Source organism: Pelodiscus sinensis, chromosome 23 (assembly GCF_049634645.1).
Source record: "Pelodiscus sinensis isolate JC-2024 chromosome 23, ASM4963464v1, whole genome shotgun sequence".
Taxonomy (NCBI): Eukaryota; Metazoa; Chordata; order Testudines; family Trionychidae; genus Pelodiscus; species Pelodiscus sinensis.
In genome coordinates, this window is record NC_134733.1 from 17530911 (window position 1) to 17558414 (window position 27504).

The following is a 27504-nucleotide window of genomic DNA, read 5'->3' on the forward strand; positions in this document are numbered from 1 at the left end:
AAGGGTTGCGAGTCACGTGACTCGTACTTGACTGACAATGGACTTTAACAGGGGCCAAGCCCCGTCTGAGGAACTTTGCTGTGAATGTTCAAGACCCGCATTAAGCCTAAAGGGGACTGAGTCCTGCATGGTCAGGTGACTGGCTCATGTGAGAAACTCCATTTTGGGAGATATTTTCACACAAGGAGGACAGTGGAATTCCCCCCAGAGGCAAGGGTAGAAAGAAGGCCCTGGGGCTTTCTCCAGCTTTGCCTTGAGTCTGGCCGTCAATCACAATGCGAGCTTTATGACAGCTCCTCCCTTCAGGAGCATTTCTGCTATGAGCTGAGCCTGGAAGAACGGATGACCCATCCTAAGAAAGGGTCTATTCCACCTCTGCTGCAAGCCTGCACCGAGGCCTTTGCATCGGGGTATGGAACGTGACTGCGTTCACAGTTTCACTCTCAGCCTTTTCTTTCTTTCACAAGATTCTAAAGGATTGACACAGAGAGCTCTTTGGGGTAAGAGCTGAGGTATAAATTGTCCTGGGGCTGCGGCTGGTCCGTTGAGACGGGAAGAACGGGTCTGGATTTGGTGGGATTTGTTTTCAAAACCTCTCGCCTGCGTAAGGAGCGGTGCTGGTCATGGCACAAGAGAAGCTGGAGTGACTAAAGGGATTGGTTGCGTGACGTCTTGCTGGCCAGAGTGGCAAACCCTTTTTGGTCATTGGTTTGGAGGACCCGCATACTTGGGCTGTACATAGCCCTGTCGCTGAGTGGTGCCCCCAGACACCCGCTCTAGTCCACCATGTGAACAGAGGGCCATGAATGTGTTACGACTCTCAGCTGTTTGCCCTATGTCACTGCCCAGTGGGCGTTCAGTACAACAGGGCTGTAAAACGACACCAGAGAAGACAGGCCAGCCCCACACTGAAAATGGAGCAGACACAGATACACCCAGCGCTAATCCGAATCGAGAAAGCCCCCAAGCACAGACTTGGCCAGCCCGGAGCACCCTGCCCCAGCCCTGTCCAGCTACAGCTTGGAAATGCTATTCAGTCTCCCAGCCCGACCGGGCTGTGCAATGGGGGAGGGAGCCTGCTGGGACTGGGGCAGCACCAGAGGCCAGGAACAGCTGTGGAGTGAAAACAAAGGGGGTTCAGTGGGGCAGGATGCTGCAGCTGAGACCGTCCCCAGGCGCCAGCTGTTTCCTGGTGCCCTCCCCTTGCTCACATGCTTGGCGCCAGGGTCCTGTGGAGGCACCGAGACCAGTCAGCTAAACCGGTCAGGTGCCCAACAATGGAGCCTCCCTCCAGCCGGTACTGTCCCAGCCCCAGGGTAGGTGGCAGGCTGGCAGAACTGCATTGTCTGGTGGGCCTGGAGTCCCGCTCGTAAAGGAGGCAAAGGCCAGGCGTGGGGCGTGGAACGAGAGGGAACAGCTAGTGTAGCACCCAGGCGTCCCCAGCCCGCCGGGACACTCACACCACACACTGCCCAGTGCATTACACCTCAGCCCCCAGCCCGCCGGGACACTCACACCACACACTGCCCAGTGCATTACACCTCAGCCCCCAGCCCGCTCAAGACACCTTGTGCCAAGAGCCCATCGGTGCAGAAACTGCCCACAGGGAGGCTCCTGCTGGGACATGGAGCGGGCCTGAGACCCAGCACACTCATCTCACCCCATGCCAAACCCCATGCCAAGCGCGCAGCTGAGCCAAAGGCTCCTCATCATGGCCAAGGGGACTGGCAGAGACTCCAGCCAAGAGCAGAGCCAGCAGGGACACTTCTGTAGCAGAGTCAGCGAGTCAGGAAAAACTGTGCCCCTCCCTGGGGCAAGGGCCAGAAGTTATCGCAGGCCCCAGGCCCCCAGATGGACCTCAGCTCCACATCCTCCCCTTCCCCCCAACCCCACGCAACAGGGCCTTCCAGAATTGTGCCTTCCAAGCTCCGCCTGCCCATACCCCCTCTGCAGTGGTAACGAGGGGCTTTCCCCATTCCTGACCTGGAGCAGCAGAGGCAGGAAGCGCAGGATGTTTTGCTTGGTGTGTGCGGTGGGATCCCCGTATACTACAGCCTGGCACCACGAGAGGGGCTGGAACGCGAACTTGCTGAAAGACTAAGGAGCCTAGAGGCTCAGGAGAGTTATGTCCAGGAAACTGGGCAGGGCAAGGAAGAGGGGACTGGTGGGAAGACGCAGCCGGCAGGCAGGAACGGGCTGTGGCAAAACAAGAGAGATGGGGACGGGGGGCCCAGGGAGCTTGAAGTTCCGTCATGATGTTGTTCAATTGCCCCGGGGAAGAGAGCTGCTCTGGCATGGGCTGTCGTTGCCCCGCCAAGCCGATCAGTGGCTGGGAAGAGTGCAGGGCTGGCCCACAACATTTTGGCACCTGAGGCGGGGAGCTCAAATGACGCCCCCACATCCCCTCGCTTGGGCCAAAGCTTTGAAAGGTCTCAATTCTGCCTTCTTCCTGGTCTACTCCTCTCGTGGCCCTGCTCTGCTACCTACATACGCACCAGCAGCAGACACAATTTTTTACACTCTGGGTCCTAGTGGTGCCCCCCCCACACCCTGTCTGACACCTGAGGCGGCTGCCTCAGTATGCCTCATGGTAAGGCCAGCCCTGGAAGAGTGCTTGATTAACCCCGGCATCGCAGCTGTCTGCAGCACGCCACTGCAGAAACCTGGTCACTGCAGCGCAGCCGCCCAGCCTGGCCTCCGAGCGCAGGACAGCGGCACAGACACCCTCTCCCGCTCCGCTCCTCGCCCGCCGCCAGCATCGGGCCTGCTGCCCTCCCTCGGGGCCCATCACCCCGACCTCGAGCCAATATTCGGTCACCGGAGGCCTTTGAATATGCATGAGTCTCAGGCTGCTGCATAATCACGCCTGAGAAATGTCCAAATATTTACACAAACAAACCGCGGCGCAGAGGAGCCGTCTGAAAACAGCCGTCAGCTCCGCCATCCCTGAATGGGCCCACCTGCGGCTCAGGCGCCAACCTGCCAGCAGCCCTCAGCGAACCGCACCCAGGCACTAAAGAGCAGGGTGACCAGAGGCCTGTCGGCAGCTACTGAACCCTTCTCATCCCGCCCCCGGCCTCCCTAGAGGGCTGAGAGGCAATGGCCCAGCCGGTGGCTCCCCTGCTGCTGAGCAAAGCTGCCACCCCCTTTCAGGGACTCCTGGTGCCAAGAAGGGGGCCAGGACGCAGCTGGGGGAAGGGCTCTCTCAAGGTGACTGTGCCCTCCGGGCAGCAGGCCCAGCTTACAAGTCGTCTTATTCCTTTGCTTCTCCCTGTGTCCCTGCCTACCTCCCTTGCTGGGCAGAAGGACCCCCTCCCCCCAAGGCTGCCAGCCCTGGGGTGCCACACTCGCTTAGGGCAAAGCTAAGACTCGTGGCTCTTTGGCCCAGGGATCTCTACCTGTTGCAGGGGCTGGATTTGCTCATGGGGCACAGACCCGCCCAACGTACACAGCTCAGCTCTACCTCTGGGTCGCTGTGCTTATTTCCTTGCCTTGGCACCACTGGGCATGCCGAAGGGACCAGATGGCGTCTCCGTGGGCACTGGTGTCTTCGGACTTCAGCCAGAAGCAGGAGGGCCCCATAGTCGCAGAGCCCCACTAACATGCAGCTACTTCTGGGGCAGAGCCTGCCTTCCTCTGCATGTGCGACAGCACGGACACAGCTGTGCCAAAGCGGGGATGGAGTTTGCTCTGTGCCCTTTGTTATGTTGCCTCTGATTCCTACTTGTCCTGTTACTGTTCTAACCCTGTGTGTGTGCGCGCGCCTCGGTTTCCCTGGGCACTGCACCCATGCTCGGATGGGGATGGGAATTTGGGGCGTGACTCTCACTGAAGGGAGGCTGCTCTGGGCTGCCCCAGCCCAGCACGTTCACAAGGGCCCAGGGTCTCTTGTAACCTGAGCCTGGGGGGGAACCAGATGACCCCTTTTGCCCGGGAAGCTGGGCAAAGGAGGAGGCAGAGCTCCGCCTGCAGGGGGCAGCACTGAGCACCTTCCTGTCCGCTCTGCGTCGGCCACGAATGAGATTGGTTCTGAAAGCCCAACCTCAGAGGAGCCGTCACTGTCCCTGTTCACAGGGACCCCTCCGACCACAGCTTGCAATGGCACAAGCAGTTCTATTCCCTGTGGGATAATTCTCTGCAAAGATCCTAAGTGCCTTACAGGTTACCCCCTTCCGGCCCCCTGCAATGACTCCATGTACCACTGAAATGCAGCCACCTCTGGGCTGGAATGCAGCAATTGCTTAACAGCAGCCAGCAACTTGAAGGTTTACCCGGCATTGCTCAAGTCCTTAACTCGATTCAGTTTTGATTTTTGGGTAATAAAATGAAAACGTCCAGGCGTCATTGAAATCATTGCTCTGGGGTGGGACTGGGGAGGGGGGTTCACTAGGCAGGCTGCCTCAGGGAGAGAGGACAACCCAGACCTCTCTCCCTGCACCGGCTTGGGGCCTGGTGAGAAGTGCCTCTCCATGGTCGCTGCAGTTCCAGCAGGCACAGCCGGGGGAGGGGTGCATGTCCAGGTTCGTCTGCCCCCCTGCGCTCCCCAGCCAGAGTGTGGAATGGAGCAAACTGGGCACTTTGCTTTCCTCTTGCTCCCTGATGAAGGGGAACAGCCAGCAATGGTCCTGTATGAATCAGGGAAGGGGGGGGGAGCTTCAGCCCCCCCACATAGGGCGCCGGGCTGGGGCAGTAGCAAATGTGGGGAGGTGTCCCCAGCCAGCCCCTTTCACCTGCCTGGTGATTCCGTCTCTTCTTGTAGGGTTTTCGGAGAAGCAATCCCATTCCAGACACATCCCATTGTCCTGGCCCAACCAACCCCTGCCCTTGCTTTAAGTTAGGAGAAGAAGAAGCTGTATGCCGAATTTAGCGGTCCTAGCTCTTACTGATAGGTAAGAACAGACAGACAGATGGACAGAAAAACTCTATCGAATATACAGTAGACTAGAAGATTTACCCAACGTTGCTTGGGGCCGGGGCTGGCCTGGGGCTGCCCAAAGACTTCTCCCTGGGGCCAGCCCAGAGCGTGGGGAGCTTTCAGGCTGCCCATCAGCTGCTCTCTCGGAAGCAGCCCGAGGTAGTGGGGGTGCATGGCAGCCAACAGCTGCTCCCCAGGGCAGGGCAGGGTGATAGAGACCATGCTGCCCGCCAGAGGCTGCTCCCTGGGCTGGGGCACTTGCTGCCCCCCTGTGGTCATCTGTGAGTATAACTGTCCCTGCTCTCACACCCCTCCCTTTCGTGGGCTGTGAAACAATCCCATTCCAGGCACATCCCATTGTCCTGCCACAACCGACCCCTGCCCTTGCTTTAAGTTATGATAAGAGGAAGCTGCCTACCTAATTTGGTGGGCCTAGCCCTTTCTGTTTAGGAGGAGTTCTCAAACAGACATCCAGAGAGACAGAGGGCTGGACACACAGACAGACAGATACACAGACTCTAAACTAGCCAGTAGATCGCTCCTAGGTGTCCTAGTCAGAATCAGGAAAACTTTGTGCTAAGCGATGCTCCAATGAAAAGTTTAGAAGCGGCTTGAAAGGGACAAAATTGCACCATGGAGGTGAAAATCTTCCCAGGGTTAACGTCTGACTTCTGATGTGCCAGAAATGCTAGGGGGCCAGGGAGGTCCTGGCCTTCTCATGGGACAGACAGGCCATCCAGCAACGGCGCCCCCGTAATGCCATGCTGCAGGGCAATGCAGGCCACCTTGAATCCCAGCGCTTGGCATCTGAATTGTGATCACTCACAGCCAGGCAGGTTTTTTAACCCTGGCGGTTTAGCAGAGGCAGTGTGCCGCGGTGATAACATTGATTACTGCTGCGCAGCGGCCGTGGGGCGCTCCAGCCTGCATCCTTGCCAGGCGGGTTCTAAAGATACCTTCGCGTCCCCTTTGTCCAGCACAAAGGGCGAGGGCTCGTTGCTAGTTCACAGGCTGGGGGGGGCTTATTGCAAACTGGAAACAACCTTGGGGGAAGGGGGAACCTGCTGAAGTTTCCCTTCCAGCCTCAGTGGTCAGAGACTTTGGCGGCCTCCTTTGGGAGACATGGAGACGTGAGCACTGAGAGCTATTAATAGAACCCAGCTCCAGGGAGGGGCCCTGCTGCACAAACAGGGAGCTCCATAATGGAATGTGTCCAAGGCGGCTGAAGCGGGGGTGGGGACGGAGACCGTCCCCTGCAGAGCTGAGTCTGGCCTAGGGCCCACAGGCTGGTCCCATGGGGGTGGGTGCCTGGGAAGTGGGGTCAGTCACCTCTGGACGCGCAGCGGGCGGCGGGCACAGCGGCTTCTCCCACCCCTGTGCCGGGCTGATCGGGGCCCCGCCCCAAATAGAAACAGAACCATGGGGCAGCACTGGGGTGTTGTGCTACTGGGGGCTCGCTGGGAGGAAGGAATGTCCCGGCCATGCCCTGACATGCCCAGCGTGATGGGCCTTCTGAGGGCTGAGGGCAGGCAGGCTGAGCTTGCCGGGGAGGGGCCCTGCTCTGGGAGCACTTTACGATGGCTTTGGAGGTGTGAACTGGCCACGGAGTGACCTTGCATCCCATTGGCCATTGAGTGCTGCAGGGAGAGGTGCCCTGTGTTCCCAGGCTGTACAGCGGGAAGTGCCCTGTGTTCCCAGGCTGTACAGGGGGAGGTGCCCTTTGTTCCCAGGCCATACAGGTGAAGGTGCCCTGTGTTCCCAGGCCGTACAGCGGGAGGTGTCCTGTGTTCCCAGGCCGTACAGGGGGAGGTGTCCTGTGTTCCTAGGCCGTACAAGGGGAGGTGCCCTGTGTTCCCAGGCCGTACAGGTGGAGGTGCCCTTTGTTCCCAGGCCGTACAGGCGGGGGTGCCCTGTGTTCCCAGGCCGTACAGGTGGAGGTGCCCTGTGTTCCCAGGCCGTACAGGGGGAGGTGCCCTGTGTTCCCAGGCCGTACAGCAGGAGGTGCCTTGTGTTCCCAGGCCGTACAGGGGGAGGTGTCCTGTGTTCCTAGGCCGTACAGGTGGAGGTGCCCTGTGTTCCCAGGCCGTACAGGGGAAGGTGTCCTGTGTTCCCAGGCCGTACAGGGGGAGGTGCCCTGTGTTCCCAGGCCGTACAGCAGGAGGTGCCCTGTGTTCCCAGGTCATACAGGTGGGGGTGCCCTGTGTTCCTAGGCTGTACAGCGGGAGGTGCCCTGTGTTCCCAGGCCGTACAGGCGGAGGTGCCCTGTGTTCCTAGGCTGTACAGCAGGAGGTGCCCTGTGTCCTAGGCCGTACAGGGGGAGGTGCTCTGTGTTCCCAGGCCGTACAGGGGGAGGTGTCCTGTGTTCCTAGGCCGTACAGCGGGAGGTGCCCTGTGTTCCCAGGCCATACAGCAGGAGGTGCCCTGTGTTCCCAGGCCGTACAGCGGGAGGTGCCCTGGGTTCGCAGTCCGTACAGGCGGGGGTGCCCTGTAGGGTAGGGCAGAGACACCTTGCCCAGGCCATGGTGGGGACTGGTGCTGACTGCAGTCAAAAAACGGTGCTAAAGGTCCAGCGATGCAGAGACCACGTGCTAAGCTGATGAGGGGCACACAGCTGCCCCTGGGAGCACCCAGCATAGCTCAGCCTTTCGGAGCGCTAAGATATGGTTCAGTTGGCAAATGCCTGGCTCCCACCTGCTGATGCTGCAAATCGTGATCATCCCTCCAAGCCCCTTGGGGGCAGATTCACGCTCCCTCCAGGCCCCTTCCGGGAGAGGGGGAACGCATAAGTATTTGGAGCCAGGCAGCCCGGTATCTCAGGGAAGGGGGCAGCAGCCTCCAGGGCCTAGCAAAGAGGTTTGGGAGCCAGGACTCCTGGGTTTGTTCACCGACTTGCGGCGTGGCCTAATTTTCCAACAGCAGCTCCTGCAATCACCCAGTTCTGAGACACCGCTGGTGGCTGGCCAGCTTCCCGTGTGGGCTGCCGCGTGGCGTCACAGACCAGACTCGCCGGGGGGTTGAAATGGGCAGGAGGCAGCTGGCCCGTGTGAACGGACGGTGCCTTGGGGCAGCTGAGCATCGCTCGGCGAGGGGTGGCTGGGGAAGGGGGCTCGATCCTAGAGGCATCGCAGGTCAACTGCCCCAGAACCTGCCCAGTAAGCTGAGCCCTGTTAGCTTAACCTGGGACTCTGGCTACTAAAAGGCAACGGTTTGGGGCTTTGAGGCAAGCGCTTCGCCTTCCCCGCATCCCATACAGCTCTGGGCACGGGCTGTGCCTGACGCCTTACACCAGAGCCTGCTCTCCTGCGTTCAGGGCTAGACACGCAAAGAGCCAGCGGGCCCTCTCATTTGTATGTCCATGTGCAGAATGAATTTTGTTACACGCACCGCTATGGAGATGAGGGGCGACGCTGCACCCCCATATTGGGGCATATAACAAAATCCATTCCACACAGGGGCAACCTGTGGCGGGTGAGTGGGGTCGAGGGGTGTGGAGTGTGGGAGGGCACTAGGGGTTGGGGACTGTCACCGAGAGGTGGGGGGGGGTCACTGGGCCCTGCACCCCTCACCTGCAGCCAGATGTGACTAAGCCGGAGGTAGAACAGAAGGTTTATTAGAGGACAGGGACACAGCATAGAACAGACTCGTCAGCACAGGAACCAGGAGCAGTCAGTACAGGCCATCTTGGGGGGCGGGCTCAGAGCCAGGGCCCCGGGCCCCCTCCCAGTATGCTAAGCCAGCCGAGATTCACTCACCCACTCTACAACTGGTCCCATCGCTCAGGTAGCTCCGCCTCCATCTTTGTCCAGCTTCCTGGGCAAAATGTGTCAGCTGCTTGCCCCCGGCTCAGGTTACCATAAGCAGGGCTTGACAACCGGCGGAGAAAGCCGCTCACCAGCCCCACACTTTGCATGCTCAAGAGCTGCATTGCGCATGCGCGCACCTCTGGTAAATGGGGCGCACGGCTGAAATCTACTCGCCACGGGCGAGTAGATTCTATCGTTTGTCAAGCCCTGACCATAAGCCTGGGCCATTGTGAATGTGCTGGCCTCAGCAGCCTCCCTCAGGGGTCACACCCGCAACTCCCATCCCCATCTGGATAGCTGTGCAGTGCCCAGGGAAACTGAGGCACACACAGAGTTACTACAGAACAGTAAGGGTCAGCAGAAATCACATGCAACGTAACAAGCAGAGTGAATACAATACTCACTTTGCCACAGGGGGAGATGAAGGCTTTGGCAGGGAGTGTGGACTCTGGGGTGGGGCTGGAGATGAGGTATTTGGGGTACAAGAGGGGGCTCCAGGCTGGGGCCAAGGGATCAAAGTGGGCAGGGAAGAAGGTTGGGGTGGGAGTGAGGGTTCTGGGGGGAGTTAGGGTGAAGGAGGGGGCTCAAGGTTGGGTTAAGGGCTAGGAGGGAGCTGGGGTGGTGGAGCAGATTCAGGGCTGGGGTGCAGGGGAGGGCTCAGGCCAGGGTGCGGGGCACTTACCAGAGGCATCTCCCCTTTGGTGGGGGGCAAACAGGTGACTCACGTGGCCCTGCACTTGCCTGCAAGCACCGCCCCATGCAGCTCCCATTGGCTGTGATTCCCGACCAATGGCACCTGTAAGGGCGGAGCCTCCCAGCAAGGGCAACCCAGAGATGGCGCTTCTCAGGGCTCGCAGCAATGCGGCCCCAGCCCTGGGGGAAGGACGGGCAGCGTGCGGAGCTGCCACCCCCCATCCCACTAGAAAGGGCTGGCCCAGGACACAGGGGCTTTACCGGCTGCAGCCCCTACCGGCCCTTTTTTAATCTGTCCCTGCCGCTGAGGCTTGGGGGGCGTGTCTCTCCCCCAGCCATGGGAGAGGCGGCCATGGCAGCTGCACAACCGTGCAGCTTAGAGAAACCCTGGCGAGAACCCCAGCTGCCCTGTGCCAGAGGAAGAGACCAGTCTGGTCGTGCCTGCCCCGAGGCCTGGAAGCTGCTGTTTCTACACTCAGCCCCACGGTAGCACAGCCATCCCTGACACATTCTACAGCGTCACGTGCCGGGGTCTTTCACCTCCCCCAGGAATGCAGCCGCCTCCGAGAGGGACTTGGCGGCTCTTGCACAGGCCACAGCGATCTCCACAAGAGTTTTTTGGAAAGATAAATGGAGACGAATCTGCTGAAAGTGAAGGGCCAATGGATGGAGGCAGGATGCAATTAACCAAGCTAGAATTCGGTCCGGATCTGTTGAGAAAATGGTTCCTGGCTCTTTAATGAGCAGGAATTGGACCTTGCTTGATTTCCTGTCAAACCTCTTTCACAAGGTGAACAGAAAAGGCTTTGGAAAGGCCAGCTGTGGTGCTTCTGAAATGGTTTAAAAGGCAGATTTTTCCAGCAGGTCTCAACTCCCATTTTGCCAGCCCACTTGGCAAAAATTAAAATTAAAAAATCGGGCACTAAAAGCCAGCACCTCATTTCTGCAGCTGAGCGGGTCTCAACGTGCCCACATCGTCACCGATTTTCAAAGCATGCTGGGATCCCCCTCCGAAGGACGGCCTAGGGCACCGTGACGCCAGAGCACAGCCCCGAATCAGGAGAGCCTCCGCAGAGCGGCTGGCGCTTTCCTTTCAAAGTGCGTAAGAAGCCGGTTCCTTCCGATGACCTTGTCTGCGTGGGCCTCGCTCTCTCCCCTGTGCTGAGAGGCCGCACGCTGCTAGGGGAGAACTTCGGCAAAACCATATTGATCTGCCCATTTAAAACGCTATGGAACTGTCGGTGTCTTTTCATTCTCCTCCCCAGCAGGGACATCGGTGCGGTCTGACACGCCGGCTCCTCTCCGCTCACGCATCCGTTCGGAGGCCGACTTGGCAGTCGCGTCACACCTCCTGACTCTGTGCAGCAGAGCCTGCGATGCTATGGTGACAGCCCGTCCCTGCGCCAGGATCAGGGCCGTCCGGCTCTGGCACGGCAGGAGGACAGAAGGAAGCTTCTGGGGACGTGGCTGGACAGCTTCCAATCCCGTGGCATGAAAATACGCCCGTGAGAGCAAGAAAACATAGCTGCGGGGTCAGGGCCCAGGAGGGCTCACCCTGCCGATCTGTATCGTTTGGCCTGTAGGGCCGGCCAAATTGCGGAGGAACCACTGCCCGGGGTCTACCCTGTGCCACAGATGTGTGGTTGGCTGGGGGACCGGACAGGCGCCCTCCCTGCCATGTCTTGCTGTGCGACCTTGGGCCAGTCATTCACGTTCTCCTCATCGCCCGGCCCAGCACGCCCCTGCCTCAGCAATTGTAGCAGAGCCACGGGGGCTGCCCAGCCAGAACAGCAGCACGTCCCACCCATTTGGCCCAGGATAAATGGCTCTGCAAGGCCCCGGGGGCAGAGCCCCAGGAACACCGTGACAGCCAGCTCCCCGCTCTGCAAGGCGCGGCACTCCCAGCTGGTAGGGGCCCGAGGGAGCAAGGCAGCCCTGTCACCCCTGTTTGCAGGTGGGCCCTAGCAGCACCGAGAGACAAGGGTACACCAGGAGGAGGTGACCGGCAGCTGAACCTGAATCTTCGGAGTCCCTGCCCAGTGCATCAGTCACAAGACTGGCCTTCCTCTCAGACTGAGGTCCTTCGGAGCCACTCACCTTCCGACAGGAGGCCGGGAGGTTTAATCCACGAGGGAGGAACACCCCCCTGCACCCATTGGTGCACTACGGGCCTGAGACCTTCCCAGGCTCCGGCGCTACAGGCAGGCAATGACCCATACGTGGCTCTGTCTCGCCGCCGCCACCAGAGGGCGCTGCCCTGAGCCATGGGCGGTCAGGGCGGCATGGCCGGGGCTGAGGGACAGCATCACCTGCCTGGTACCGCTCACCCAGGGCTGCCAACCTCACACTCTGCCCCGCGGCCGGGCACGGCTCTTCAGACTCCCCGGGAACCAGCCTATGCTGGGCTCATCCACAACCCCGAAGGGGGAACTGAACCCCAGCGCGTCCGGGCCACAGGCTGACCCCAGGCGTGCTGAATGGAGTCGCTCCTGCCCCGAGAACCAGGGGCTCTGACAAGAGAGGCCGTGTGTGATCCCCCAGCAGGGCCGGTGGCACAGCGTAGCCAGCCAGGGATCTAGCCTCGGGGAGCCTGTCACAGACACACCTCGAAAGGGGGGCCTGGGACTCCCCCCTCCACAGCCCCACATGGCAAACACTGATCTAAACCCTCCTTCCCAGCCCCAATCAGCTCCCAGTGGCTCCCCCCCACCATGGGACCACGCCACCCCTGGGAAATCAAGGCCAGCTCTCCAGGGAACTAGCCATCTAGCCCAGCATGGCAACGGCCCGGCAGCCAGCCCAGTCAGGGGCCTCCCCCACTGCGGTGTGCAGCTCAGCCACACACACCACGTCACAGGCCAGGAGTCACAAGCCCAGGCCGCAGCCAGGGGAGCAGGGCTGGGACTATCCAGCAGCTCACAGCCCCGTCCCCACAGCGGGAACCCGGAGCCGGGCTCCCCACGGAAGGGCTCTGTTCTCCTGACTACCACGCCAGCTCCGCCTCCCTCGCCCGCCCGCCCGGCCCCGATGAACCCTTCGGGCGCTAGGCATCAGCAGAAACTCAGCCTGGGCTGGTGCCAAGCGACCTGCTGGCTGCCAGTGTGGGACGAGAACAGCCACTCAGCCCCTGCCAGGAGCTGCCCGCGCACTGAACGTACCGCTGCCCAGTGCCCCCTTCCCCCTGCCAGTCCAGGACACCAGGCCTTTCCCCAACATGGCTTTCCTCTCTGCCCATGGCTCGGGCATTGACCCCCTTAAGAGCAGCTCTCTGTGCATCTGGGCTCGGCCCAGCTGCGATGTTTGTGCTGTTGACTGACACGTCTCGCTACTCACTTGTGACCCAAAGCTGCAGCCCCACACCTGAGACAGGTTTCCCTGGGCCGGTATCTCCCATGCAGACCAGCCAGGATGGGGCCCTGGGGCCACGGGGATTAAAGGCCCCCTGAACATCACCTCCCCTGCTAGGGATGGGCCCAAGCCACACTAGGATCCCAGATTTTCAACACCTGGACTCTGGGGGCGTTTGGCGCTGGGGGGAGGGAAATTGACCCGTTCCGGAACCGTGGCCCCAGCTGGAAAATCCAATTCTGGAAACTCCTCCCCACTGGCCCAGGGAGCCGGAACCCATTCGGCTCCAGCGCCACACACAAGGGCTCCGGAGACACAATTACACTAACTAGTGCAGGCTGTGCCTTTTCCCTGGCTTGGGCGCCCTGGGGCTAGGGACCCAAGCCCTTTTCTTCTAGGGATGTCAGTGTATAGTCGTGTAAGCCAGGGCTGGGGAACTTGTTTTGGGTCGGGGGGGCCACTGACCCACAGAAAAATCAATCGGGGGCCGCACACAAGCGAGAAACAAAAACCAATCCCCTCATGATGTGACCCCCGATAGAGAAGGAGAAAGACCCTCCCCACATTCCCCTCTCACACCATTCAGGTGTGAGCCGAGGGGGCCCAGGCTAGTAGATTCTGTGTGCGCCAGCCCCACGTTGGGGCAGCACGGAGGCTGGAGCACTAGCACAGGCTCCCCAATGCTGCGGGGGGACGACCCTGAGCCTCACAGAGAGGCAGCAGCGTGGAGGATGAGGAGGGCAGGCAGGAGCTGGTCCACGCGGGAAGCCAGCTTTGAAGCCGGCTTCCCATGCGTATGGCTCCCCCCGAAGTGCCAGAGCTCCCGTCGGCACCAGCCTTGTGGAGCTCCACCACCCCACGCTGCTGCCTCTGGTAGAGAAGCAGCAGTGTGAAGGGGTGGGGGCGGCAAGTGGGATGCCGGAGCAGCCTCTGTCTGAATGGAGCTTGGGCCCGTGGCAGACAAAGGCTTCTGTTTCCCCGTGCTGCTGCCTCTGCATCAGAGGCAGCAGCACCAGGCAGCAGTGCAGGATGGCAGGGGGCTCCCTGGGAGTGGGTCTAGGAGCGTACCGGATGCCAGCCCACCCCTGGGGGCCATCGAATAATCATGCAACCACTAAGATGTGGTGCGATTACATGATTGTTAAATTAAACGACATCTAACATCCCTATTTCCTTCCCCCCTTCCCCGGATTGCCTGTGCAGGGCTCCTTACATCTTCCCTGCCTAGAGTCGGACTCGGAGCTTCCAGCTGGAGATGGCAGCTGGAGTCCTGGCTCCGCCTCTCTTGGGCTCTCCTTCCCAGGGGACTAACTGACTGAGCTGAATTAGCCATTATCAGGGCCACATGCCTATTCCAGCTGCCACAGCTCCATTCACACAGGGCTAGGCACGCACAGACCAAGCTACGGCTGAATGTGGGGCCAGCCCTTCCCCGCCAGCACCCCAGGGCTTGCTTCCAATCTCTGCCAGGCTTTCAGCAAAGGGAGATGTAACCCCCCTGCTGCCTGGGAACCCGAACACCAGTCGCTGCCCTCTGACGGGCCTCTGGGCGCACAGCGAACGTGGGCCAGAGCCAGGCCTCGAGCAGACGGGCCCGGCTGACAGACACGGTGCAACCCCCCCCCCCCCCCCACAGCAGGGCTCTCCCGCTGCCCCAGCCTGCAGCAACAGTGTGGGGTCCTCATACCGCTCTTCAATGCGCCTCCCCATGACCCCTCACCCCTCAGGGTCCTGCCCCCTGTCGCTCTGCCAATGCACCTCCCCCCAACCCCTCACCCCTCTGGGTCCTGCCCCCCTGTCGCCCGGCCAATGCGCCTCCCCCCGACCCCTCACCCCTCTGGGTCCTGCACCTCCGTCGCCTGGCCAATGTGCCTCCCCCTGACCCCTCACCCCTCTAGGTCCTGCCCCCCCGTCACTCTGCCAATGCGCCTCCCCCCGACCCCTCACCCCTCTGGGTCCTGCTCCCGCGTCCGCCTTGCCGCCTCTGCACTTTGCCTCCCTGCTTAGGGGGCGCTGCCTCTGCCCGCTTCAGCCCTGCCTGGCGCAGCCTCCAGGCCTCCGAGTGGCCCTCAGGCTCCCGCGTTGCCAGGCCGCTCTCTGCCACAGCCTCCTCCCGCGGGAGTCAGGAGGGCCCTGCGCTGGGGTCTGGAGCCATGGGCCTGGTTCTTGTCTGAGCCAGGAGGTGCAGACTGGCGCCGGTCCCACCCACGGGCGCATGAGCTGCTCCGGGCAGGCGTCGGTGATGACCAAAAGCCACGAGGATCCCAGCCTGTCCTGGGCAGACGACTAGCCACTCTCACCAGCAGCTTTCCCCCTTCCCCGTGGCTCACGGCATCAAGCCGGACGTGCACAACCCACAGCAGTGCAGGGAAGGGCGCTGAGTGTCGTGCTCAGCATCCAGTGCCAGCGCGACCACCCTGCACGGCAGCCAGGTTACTCGAGGGTGCTGGCGAAACCCACCGCTGCAGCAACGGGCCCGAATCCTGCCATCTCCCCCGGGCAAAGTGCAAAGCCGTCCCTGGCAGAGCGCCCACGCCTGGCACGCGGCCTCCGGTCCTGGCAGCCACCCTTCAAGAGGGAGGTGGCTGGGCTGGGGAGGGTTCGCGGAAGAGCCACAACAAGGACTAAAGGGTTAGAAAAGCTGCCGCTCAGCCACAGACGCCTGGAGCTCAAGTGAGACGATCAAAGAGACGGTTACGCAGGGACTTCAGCCCGGGCTGTAGGCAGCCCCCCAGGCAACGGATAGTGGGTAACAGAGGGCTCTTCGGCCTAGGAGACCTGGGTCTAACTAGAGCCAGTGGCTGGAAATTGGACAAATTCAGACTGAGAAGAACATGCAGATGCCTATGGGTGAGGCAAATTAGCCCCTGGAACAAGGTGCCGAGGGCTGTGGGGGATTCTCCAGCCCAGGCCCAAGAGGGGATGTTTTTCTAATAGCTCCGCTCTCACTCAAAGAGGAACGAATTCAGGGAAGCCCTGCGGCCCGTGACCTGGGGGGAGGCAGCCCAGATGGCCACAGTGCTCCTGTCTCGCTATATAAGCTACGAATCTGTTTCTGCTGCCCCCCTCCCCGTCTGAACACCCCCCCAAAATGGCTTCCTCTCTAGGCCCCTGCTACACAAGGGGGTTGAACTGTATTTGCCACCCCTCCGCTCAAGCCTGGCCCCCCCAGCGCTGGCCTGCTGAAGAAATGACCCTCGCCAGCCTTTCTCAGCATGATCATGGCCTGCTTGGCCCCTCAGGCATAGACAGGCCCTGGAAATTGTACCAGGGAGTTCACACACACACACACGCACACACACACACGGTCATGGCCTGCTTGGCCCCTCAGACGTAGACAGGCCCTGGAAATTGTACCAGGGAGTTCACACACACACACACGCACACACACACACGGTCATGGCCTGCTTGGCCCCTCAGGCGTAGACAGGCCCTGGAAATTGTACCAGAGAGTTCACACACACACACACGCACACGCACACGCACACACACACGCACACACACCGGTTTGCAATCACGGTTGTTATAACCATGCCAACGGCTAGGCCTCCCCCCCCCCCCCGCCATTACAAACACACACAGCCTGCCGGACAGGCGGCGAGCCGCAGCGGGGGCCAGGCGTTAGCAGCCTCCCAACCGCAGGATTATCGCACGCCCGGCACCAGGACCAGGCGAGGGGCTTTCCTTCAGCATCCTGCTGCCTGCCACACACTGGCCAGCCTGCTGAGATGCAGCTTTGAGGGGCTTCCAGTCCCAGGGACAGCAGGCAGCATGAGCTGCTCTTGGACATCCTCTAGTGGCGGTTGCACGGCCCTGCTTAACCGCGGCGCCAGTGAAAACCCTTCGAACCCTGGCCTCCCTGAGAAGCGAGAGGCGAATGGAGGGTAACCCCTGAGCCATGCACTCAGTAAATCTGGCTAGTGCCCGTTCCAATTCCCTGGCATGCCCAGCAAGGATGAGAGTCCCCATGCATACAGCGCTATAAACGCACAGCGCCAAAGAGAGCGTGCAAAGGGGCAAGGTCCTGACCTCGCGGATGCCCACGCTCCGCAGGCCGGCTGCCGAGGCCTGGGACGGAGCAGAGACCTCGGCTGTGGGGAAGGGGGGCAGCTTGGCAAGGCTTCACTGAAGCGGGTTGGCGGGGAAGCGGCTCCGCACGCGGGAAGCGAGTGGCGGCTCTCTCCCTGTGCGGCAGCTTGCAAAGCGGGCGAGGAGCCGCGGGCGGGGGGCTGCAGACCTCTCGCACAGAGCTCTCGGGAAGAGTTAACCGATCTAGCCCATAGCGGACAGGGGAGGAGGAAGATGAAGAGTGAGGGGTCAAGAGAGGCCAGGATGAGCGGAGATGGGGAAGGGGCTGGAAGGGGAGGATGAAGGGCGTCTAGGTACATGCACATTCACGGGGCAGGGAAGAGGTGACCAAACCACAATGCAAAAGATGAACTTAAAAGCTAAATTTTCCTTCCCCACATAGCCCAAGGGATGCTGTTAGAATCAGATTCACAGGGCTGGAAGAGACCCCAGGAGGTTGTCACGTCCAGCCCCCTGCCCAAGGCAGGACCGATCCCAACTCAATCAACCCAGCCAGGGCTTTGTCAATAATCCTGCACTCAGGAGTCAAACTGTTTTGCCAGCCCCTTTGGACAGAGTTGTGGGGTTGAGGATGGAGGTGGAGTTTACCGAAGACAGATTCCAACCAACAGCCAGAGCGCTGGGAGAGGAACCCTCCGCCGGTCTAGGCTCTCCAGGCAGAGCATGCTGCCCAGTTCTGTATGTTGGCATGATTGACATTAACGAGCCTTGCATTGCCAGGGGCTGCTCGCTGCAACGGCTCCTGGGACGTCTTGCCACCGCTCCGCCACAGACAGACAGCAGCCGGGAAGCCTGGAGTTAGGGTCTGTGCTAACAGCTTCCGGCGGCAGGGAGCTTGAGAACCGGGTCCCAAGAGATCAAGGACGCCAACGCTGCTGCATGCAACTTCCTGACAAGGGAATTGGGAATGCAGCGTCCAGACTGGCTAACGGCTGAAAGCCCAACCGCATTTCCAGCCCAGGCAATGTCCTGCCTTGGGAGGCAGGGAGCTATGCTTCCCTCGCTCCCACCCCAGCTCATGAGTGTGGCGGGTCAGAGGAGAATACTGACGGGTAAAAGGCCGACAGCTCCCACCCGTGCACACAGGTGAGTTTTGTGCCTTCCGTCAAGCACCCCTGGGAGCCAGTCGATCTCACGTATTCATGGTGCAGCACTCCTGCACTCAGGAGTCAAACTGTTTTGCCTGGCAGGTTGGGAGCCCCAAGCTCTTTGCTTCACCCCAGAATCGGTACAGCGCTGACCATGCTGTTCCCCACACACCCCCACGGCATCACCCACGGGCCCCAGTCCTGACTGGCAGGGTCTCCCCTAGGCAGCAGAGCGGAGCTCAGTCTCTACGTCCCATTCAGTCCTTGGCCTCTCTCTAAGGAACATATTCCCCCCCCCCCCCCCCGCCATCACTGTAGCATCAGGCACGGTTGAGGGTGCCGGCAGGGGGTTCCACAGGAGTTGCAGGTTTCAAGTGAGGGCCCGTCCCCATGGAATTGGCACAAAGAGGCCATCAGATAGTGACATTTCCAGTCACGCCCCGCCTGAGCTAAGTAACCTAGGGCATGTCTACACTAGGGCTATGTCTACACTGGGGCATGTCTACACTAGGGCTGTGTCTACACTGGGGCATGTCTACACTAGGGCTGTGTCTACACTAGGGCTATGTCTACACTGGGGCTGTGTCTACACTGGAGCATGTCTACACTGGGGCATGTCTACACTAGGGCTGTGTCTACTCTAGGGCTGTGTCTACACTGGGGCTGTGTCTACACTGGGGCTGTGTCTACACCGGGGCATGTCTACACTAGGGCTGTGTCTACACTAGGGCTGTGTCTACACTGGAGCATGTCTACACTAGGGCTATGTCTACACTGGGGCATGTCTACACTAGGGCTGAGTCTACACTAGGGCTGAGTCTACACTGGAGCATGTCTACACTAGGGATGTGTCTACACTGGGGCTGTGTCTACACTGGAGCATGTCTACACTAGGGATGTGTCTACACTGGGGCATGTCTACACTAGTGTGTCTACACTGCCAGCTTTTTGTGCAAGAAACCTTTTGTACAAGAGTTTTTGCACAAAATCGTCTTGCACAAGAGCACGGCCACACCTTAAAGCTCATTGCAAGAGCCATGTGCTTTTGTGCAAGAGAGCATCCACGCTACATGGACATTTTTGCGCAAGAAAGCTCTGATGGCCATTCACAGAATGGCCATCAGAGAACCTGTGCTTTTTCCCATAGGGGTTTCTTGCACAAGAAACCCCTCTGGAACATCCATGCTTGCCTTTTTGCACAATAGCTGTAGCGCAAAAAGGAGTTATGCTCATAAAAGGAGGTTTACCTACCCCAGCAATAGCCCTTTGGTCTGCCGTTTTACTGCTGATTTACTTGTGCAAAAGTGCATTTGGGGTATGGACGCTCCACAGGCTTTTGCACAAAACCGGCCATTTTTGCGCAAAACCTTGCAGTGTAGACGTAGCCTAGGAAACTATTTTGAAATAACTAAACTCGATTTAATAAATAATAAAATTGGAACAGCGTGTCCACATTCTGGGGAAGCCTCAAAATTAGTCTGAGGCAGATACCATTATAAGGGTACGTCTACACTGCACGCTTATTTCGAAATAGCACCTCTACACTACAGGGAAGCCTCAAAATTAGTCCGAGGCAGGCTCCCTTAATGTAGACGTGCTATTTTGATTTAGAGCCCTACTAGGCACTGGAGAGGAACAACTTAGAATGGCTCTGGTGAGGGGCTATTTCAAAATAGCAGACGTGGAGCATCTACACCCACCTTATTTCAAAATAGCTATTTCAGAATAGGCATTATTCCTCGTAGAATGAGGTTTACAGATTTCGGAATAAACCGTCCATTATTTCGAATTTATTTCCAAATAACGGAATGGCTGTGTAGACGCTCGCCGTGTTATTTCGAAATAACGCTGGTTATCTTGAAATAAGGGTACAGTGTAGATGCACCCTTCATGTGGATGTGTTACCTTGAGTTAGAGCCCCGGGAAGCACTGGGGAGTAATTACTGTGAATTACTCTAGGGAGGAGTTATTTCGGAATAGCAGGACCGGAGTGTCCACACTTCTGCTATTTCAAAATAGCTATTTCGAAATCAGCGTTCTTCCCCGAGTTAAGCAGGAGCCCAGATTTTGAAATAACGGGCTTGGTCACGTGGATGCTCCCCTTATAAATTCGACCTAAGGGGGGTTATTTCAAAACAATGCCTTAGTGTCGACCAGGGCCTAGAGGCGGAAGGCTCCATAGCCATGCACCAGCCTCTCAGTTATCTGGTTTCCTTAGCTTGGGGAACCAGCCGGAGAGCGCTAGCCGGGTGCAGTTTAGACAGGGACTGCTGGTGGAACACTTGGGCCATGTCCAGACTCAGGGGTTTTTTCGGGAAAAGTAGCCTTTTCCCGAAAAAACTTCCCCTGCGTCCAGACTCAAGCCGCGTTCTTTCGAAATTATTTCGAAAGAACGCGGCTTTTCTTTCGATGGCGGTAAACCTCGTTTCACGAGGAAGAACGCCTTCTTTCGAAAGTTCCTCTTTCGAAAGAAGGCGTTCTACAATGTAAAGAGGCCGTCTTCGAAAGAGAGCATCCAGACTCGCTGGGTGCTCTCTTTCGAAAAAGCGGATTTCCTCTATCGAAAGATCCGCCTGCAGTCTAGACATAGCCTTGATTTCACTATCATCTATGCACACAGTCAGAACCCCCCTGTCCCGAGGTGCGTTTCTCTGGTGGATGATGAACGGGAAGAGGCTCATAACTGGGTGATCATCAGCCCAGTTTTCTCCTGAGATTGGAAGTGCCACGGGGAAGGTACATCTACACTGCATGCTTATTTTGAAATAACACGTCTACACTGCAGGGAAGCCTCAAAATGAGTCCAAGGCAGGCTCCCCTAATGTAGACGTGCTATTTCGATTTAGAGCCCCAGGAGGCACTGGGGAGGAGCTATTTCGAAATAGCAGCAGTGGAGCATTTACACCCGCCTGGCAATTCTCCATCCTTGCCAAACAACCTCCTCCTAGAGTTGGGGATGCTCCTGGTTCTCTTTTGCTTGACACGAGATCCAATAAGATCCACATGAGAAAAGGCCCCTTTGTGTTTCTGGGGTGCGCCCAGGGGGCCAGGCAATGCCACCTCCAGCCTGGGAGCTGAGAGCGGAAGATGCTTTCACTTGCAAGGCCGGCCCTGTGGAGAAGACGTTCTCGTTCTCTCCCTATTTCCATGAAAATCATACAACCAGTGTCACCACTTGGAAGAGGGAAAAACAATGGTGGATGCATTATCTGGTGAGGTGGCAGCTCTATAGACGAAGCTAGAGAGATGGTGAAAAAAAAAACCTCAGAGCACTTCACTTTCTCACAAGCCTCTGGTTTATTCCCATCTCATCCTCCTCCCCTGTGATTTTCGTTGCTTAGCCTGTCACTCACTTTCCTGGGAGTCCGTCTCTAACCACACCATTTTTTATTCCATTTGGTTCACCCTAGATCATTTGCTCAGTGCCCTTAAATTAAACCTTAGTATCACTCACCAGGCCCGGCTCGGCCCGGATGCCCAGCTGGTATAGATCAGCATAGCTCTAGTCATTTCAACAGCTTTGACACCAGGTGAGGAGAAGGCCATGTGCCTCCAAAGCATTTCATCAGCTGATGAACCCTGCCAAGGCAGGTTTGCCTTGCCCCCATTTTACAGATCGGGAAACCAAAACACTGAGTGAGCAGCCAAGCAATTTTTCAAAGCCACATGGTGAATCAGTGGCAGAGTTTGGAGGCAAAGAATTCCAACCCATATTCTAGTTTCTCCCCTAGAACACATTGCTTCCCACAGCTCAGAGATGCTCCTTTTGAAATCTCTCCTACATACAAATGACTCCTTTGATGACACACTGCGAGAGCCCAGTAACAAACAGAAATGGTGTGTCCCTAGTGCTTTGAGTGTTCACAAAGGTTATTACTTCTCCAGATGACAGGAAACTGGTGACGTTCCCCAGATTTTGGATCCCCTTTCTCCTAGGGCTGGGATTGTGCTAGAAGGTGGGGAAAGTGCTTTTGGTTCCAACAAATTAACCAGTGTCTCTGAATAGGAAGAGTGGCACTGGCTATCGGCATGTGTGTTTGTTTACACAGTGTCTCCGGGGACATGGAGGATGGCACGGGAGGGGAAAACACCCACCAGATTTGGGCAGCAGGGACATCCCGGAAATAAGATGACATGACCTTGTGTTTCACCCCAGAGGATCCCAAAGTACCATATTACATTTCACCCACCCATCGTGGTGGGCAGGGAAACGTCTGAGCCATCGTGCCCAGGCCCACGCCTCCTCTTATGACGACTGTCCCAGGAATGTTCATGTCACCCTGAACGACCGTCTGCCCCAGCGCAGAGGGCTCCGTGGCTCTCCCCACAAGAGTTGTGTCAGGCACCTGGGGCCACATGAGCCCCTTTGAGAGCCCTCGACTCTGGCACACGCCGTCTCACGAGACTTCTCCAGGCTTTGTGTGTCGGGCAAAGGGTGGCCAGAGGTGTCATACCCAGAAGCACAGTTAGAGGGAGCGGACCGCAGTCAGCCCGGCTCTGGGGCCTCTCCAATGGCTGGCTGCCTCAGTGAAGGTGGCTCACTAAGGACTAGAGCTGAAGAGAGACCGTGGGAGGGGAGTAACAGTGGTCCCCTGTAGGGATGTAAAATCCCATTTAATCAGTTAACCGGTGAAACATGGTGGTTAACCGATTAAAGAGGGGGATGGAGTGGCCCCCTATCCCTCGCAGCCTGGCTGGAGCAGCCCCCCTCCCCCCCACAGGTAGAGGCTGCTCCAGCCCAGCTAGAGCAGCTCCTGCCTGAAATGCAACTGGGCCTGCTGTGGACAGGGGCTGTTCCAGGCAGTTGGGTGGGGAGCTGCTCCAGTCCCCACCGGTTAATGGGTGATGCTCATTGGTTAACTGGTTAACCTCTTACATTCCCAGTCCTCTGACAGAATATTGCCATGAAAGGAGAGGGTGGAAGGTCAGAGGAGTTAACCTCCCTCCCCATTCTGTTCAAGGGCTAAACTCTTTCCTGAGGACAATGAAGGTATATGATGAACATAAGAATGGCCAAACTGGTCAGACAAAAGGTCCATCTAGCCTAGTCTCCTGACTTCTGACAGTGGCTAATGCCAGGTGCCCTGGGAATGAACAGAACAGGGAATCATCAAGTGATCCCTCCCCTGTCACCCAGTTCCAACTTCTGACAAACAGAGACTAGGGATACCATTCCTGGTCATCCTGACTAATTGCTGCTGAAAGACTTATCCTCCATGAATTTATTTAGCTCTTTTTTGAATCCTGTTATATTCTTGGAATTCATAACATCCTCTGGCAAGGAGTTCCACAGGTTGACTGTGCATCGTGAAGAAGGACTTCCTTTTGTTTGCTCTAAACCTGCTACCTGTTAAATTCATTTGGTGACCCCCTAGCTCTTGTATTATGGAAAGGAGTAAATAACTCTCTTTATTCACTTTCCACACCAAGTCAAGGTCATATTTCGTCATCTCTTCTCCAGCTGAAAAGTCCCAATCTTATTAATCTCTCCTCATAAGGCAGTTGTTCTAAACACCATCATTTTTTGTTGCCCTTCTCTGAATCTCCTCCAATGCCAAGATATCTTTTTTGAGATGAGGCAACCACATCTGAATGCAGAATTCAAGATGGGGACGTACCATGGAATTATAGAGAGACATTAAGATAGTCTGTCTTATTCTCTATCCCTTTCTTAATGATTCCCAACAATGCCCCTGAGAATAGCTTGCAGCCAGATTACAGCAGCAGCCTAAAGCAGTAAGGGAAGGACACCTTAAAACCAATACTTAGGCCAGTAGAGGGCTGCCTTGACGTGGCCTTTGGCTGGTATCAAATGCCACTCTTTGGATCCCGTGGGCAGAAAACCATGACCCCATGCCAGCGTGTAACACGGAGTACAAGGGGATCAGACAGAAGTTTGGAGAAATCATTGAAAATGGTCCCACCACATATATCCACTCTAAAAATCTAGACATATCAATCTCTACGTCTAAGGAACCAACTTTTGGTAGCTACACAAAGCTTCTCTGTGCAGTGGCTCTGCACAATTTAAGAAATATTATTTTCTTTAGCAGCGCATGGGAATGGGGTATGGGTAAATGAATCTCATCCTGACACAATTATAAATAGTAGATTCATTTGTCCAGTTATAATCTGACATCCCAAAAAGGCTACTTAAAAAACAAGTCTACCATATGTTCTTGATTTGTTAACAAATACACAACAGCTGCAAGCAACACTTTGACTGTGCCCCAGAAAACACCCTGATAACCCCCGGAAGCAGAAAAGCCACAAAGAATCCAAACCTACTCAAAGATTAAAACACACCTGCAGCAAAGTGACCCTGTCCTCCTCATTCCCTCCTTAGCAGAGACACTCCAGCAGCCAGAGGTAATTTGTTGGAAATCACAACAGTGCAAACAGCACACGCACACACACTGGCCTCTGGTGATAATGGAACAATAATGGCATGCGTGGAGGCAAAAGTTACTCACTTTTCATGGGCTGACACACACAAAAGAAAAAGGCTCAGAGCCAACTCTTGCTCTCCCAAATTCATTCTGATCATGCAGAAGGAAGGTTGCTGTGAATATCCCACAAGGCACATTGCGAATGAAAAATCAGAGAAGTCAGCGCCCCACCGCATGCTGTGTCCTGGATGCTCAGTGCGGCTGGAATTCCGCCTTCTGAGTTCCGTAAACCCGGCCTGGGCCTTTCCAACGAGGCCAGTGGGGAAGGGGAGGGGGGCAGGGAAAGAAACATCATGCGGGGGACTTACCTTCCACAGTTGCAGTGGCAAACTCGATCTTCTCCTCTTAAATGTGGTAGGATATAATTGTGAAACCGGTCCAGCAGCGCATTCATGTCCATCAAGCAAGCTATTGCCTGTAAGAGCCCACAACCAAGGCATCTGGTCAACTCTAGATGATGGAATAAAACATTGACTCGAGTTTGGTTGCTAAAGACTGGAACGGTCATAAAAAAAAATTAAAGGCTGGTTTTTAATTTTTTTTTAAATGGGACACACGCACACGCACAGACACACAGACACACACACACACACACACACACACCATACACAGGCTAAAGGGATGGGAGGAAGGAAATCAAGGGACAAGCAAAATCTCTTACCATGACGAGAGAGGCACCCAGGATCATGAAAATCATGGTGTTTGCATTCATGGACAGCAACTGGAAATGGACAAATGTTTTGTCTATTCCCCCCCTCCCCCCCAAAAAATAAATAGACCCAGGTACAAAAAAAAAAAGCAGCTGCCGGGTTATTCCCAGAGGTCAGGCTTGGTCACATACGCCCCCTTCTCTCCCCAAGCCGCAATCCTGGTGTGGGGGGCGGGCGCCTGCCCCCAGCACCCCCCCTCCTGGCCCCCCGGCGCCGGGATTGCCTCGCTCTGCCTCTCGCTGTCTCCTCTAGGACAAATGTGACAGGTAACCACAAAAAAATCCCTTCCCCAGCCCTGCGCCCGCCACCCCGCGCACAGCCCTTCATGCAGCAACGGGAAGCGGAGCCTGCCCAAAAATACACCAGTGGGGGAGGGGCGCGGAGGGGGGGGGGGAGCCGCACAAGTGGCTCAATCAGTCAATATTTGGACGGCTGGGGGTGAAACCAAAACACAAACAGCCCCCCCCCATTGCTTCTCTGCCCCCCCCCCCCCCCCCCAATAATCACCAGCCGATTGGTGCAACCCTGGCCCGCAGGGGAGAGGAATCAGACGGCGAGAAAAACCCGGCCCCTGGGGCTTTTCTCCCCCGGGCCTCTTGCTAAGCGCCCCGCGCCCCCCGCCAGACGCGCCCCCTTCCCCATCCGCTGCCCGCCCGCGCCCCCTTCCCCGCCACAAGCCCCCGCAGCTGCGCTCCCCTCCCCGCTCCGGTGGGTGACTGCAGCTGGAATTGGTATGCCGCACCAGGCAGCCCGGCGAGGGGGGGCTAAATACCTGCCACTCGCAAGCCCTGCACGGCGGCAGGAATAGTCCTCGGCTGCAGGGACCCCCCCCCCGGCCTGCCCCCTTCCTTGGGGGGCAGAAAGCGCCCGGGCGGGCAAGTGTCGCCCTGCAAACCGGGCTCCCTCCCCGCCCCCGCGGCTCTGAGCCCTGTTGCAAGGGGGCGGGGGGAAGATTCCCCCCCCCCCCCCCCCATTCACACACAGACGCGCCATCCCAGCCCGGGCCAGGCATTTACCTGCTGGGATCCAGCCCCAGGCTCATGGCTCTGGCGGGGAGCGCGGCACAGCTGCCTTCTCTGGGCCCCCCCCTTCCACCTGCCAGGCGGCACGATTTGGGACCGCGGCGCAAGGAAGGGGGCTTGCCCCCGATTTTTAACCGCGTTCGCGCCCCTCGCTGGCCAGGGCGGGACTCGGTCCCTGCAACGAAGGGCGCGTCTCTCCCTGGACACCCCCTGAAAGGCTGTTGAGGGGGGCCCAGATCGGGCACCAAAGGCATTGGCTTGACCAGGGGCTTTTCCCGCTGCACCCGGCAGCTGTTAACTGTTTGCTGGCCCCGGTGGCACAGGGCTGGAGGGGGGGAACCCAGTGACATTGGCCCCCTGCCCAAAATTGACCGGCGGAGCCCAGGGCCTGTTACAAGCGGAGTGTGAAAAAGGACATTCAGCAGGAGCGGGACGCGAACACCTGACCTCCCGTTTGATCGCCCCTTGGGCCGCTGAGTCTGGAGCCCTAGCGGCCTTGGGGTGGCGGCTCCCTGTCTCCCTACCGCCCTCTGCTGGTCGCTTTCCCTCCTAGAGAACGACAGGCTCATTCTTTGTTGGGCGAGGGGTCTTTCAGCCAATCCACCCCCTTTTCAAACCGAGGAATGGTTGTGGTCCTTTGCATTGCTCTCTATTGGGTTCCAGCATCCCTTTCTTCCTGATCTGGGAAGTCCCTGTACTCATAGTTATGGGTCTTCAACTGCTGGGGGAAGGGGCCTATATTCATATAGGGACCAGGGATTCTAGGGTGGGCAGGGGAGGATCATAGAATCACACATGCTGCAATGGAGGACTGGAAAGGGATCTTGAAAAGTCAAGTCCAGCCCCCTATGCTGAGGCAGGGCCACCTCCCCCATCCCTGACAGGTGTTCGTCTCACATGGTCTTAAAATTCTCCAAAGATGGGGACTCCGGAGCCTCCTTGGGAAGCCTCTTCCACAGCTAAAGGAGCCATCTCATTAGAAATGTTTTTCCTTCCGGCGAATCTAAATATCCTTTGCTGCACATTAAGCCCATTAATTTTTTGTAGCGCACTAGAGTACGTTCTTGGCAGTGGAAACGTAGGGGCGGATTCTGAGCTCTCTTGCCTGGAATCAGTCACACCAGTACAGAATCGGCAGGCGTAGCAGGTTTGCAAAAATGTTGGTTGTGCTCAGACTGCCTAGAGCCCACACCCCTCCCCTACTCAATGTCCCGCCCCCTCCTCACTGCCAAGGGAATTTGGGGGGTGGGTGTAGGGTGCAGGCTCTGGGAGGGAATGTGGCTGCAGGAGGGAGTGAGGGGTGCAGGTTCTGGGATGGGGCCTGGGGCAGGGGGCGGGGATCCTGGGTGCAGGCTCTGGGAGGTAGTTTGGGGGCTGGAAGGGGGAG

General features: G+C 57.8%; 1 protein-coding gene across 2 annotated transcripts in view; it reads right to left on the minus strand.

Annotated features, from left to right (window-relative positions):
* The window catches only part of TMEM240 (transmembrane protein 240), a 42336-nt gene extending 16758 nt beyond the window's left edge, over nucleotides 1-25578 (minus strand). The window contains exons 1-2 of one of the 2 annotated variants that reach the window (XM_014574371.3): nucleotides 25047-25578; nucleotides 24694-24800 (exon numbers count right to left, since the gene is read on the minus strand). In XM_014574371.3, coding sequence (XP_014429857.1) covers nucleotides 24694-24800; nucleotides 25047-25097 — 158 coding nt within the window. In that variant the 5' untranslated portion in view covers nucleotides 25098-25578. Of the gene's footprint in view, nucleotides 1-24693; nucleotides 24836-25046 lie in introns of both variants that reach the window. The other variant, XM_014574372.2, reaches the window with a different exon arrangement.
* Nucleotides 25579-27504: the final 1926 nt, after the last annotated feature.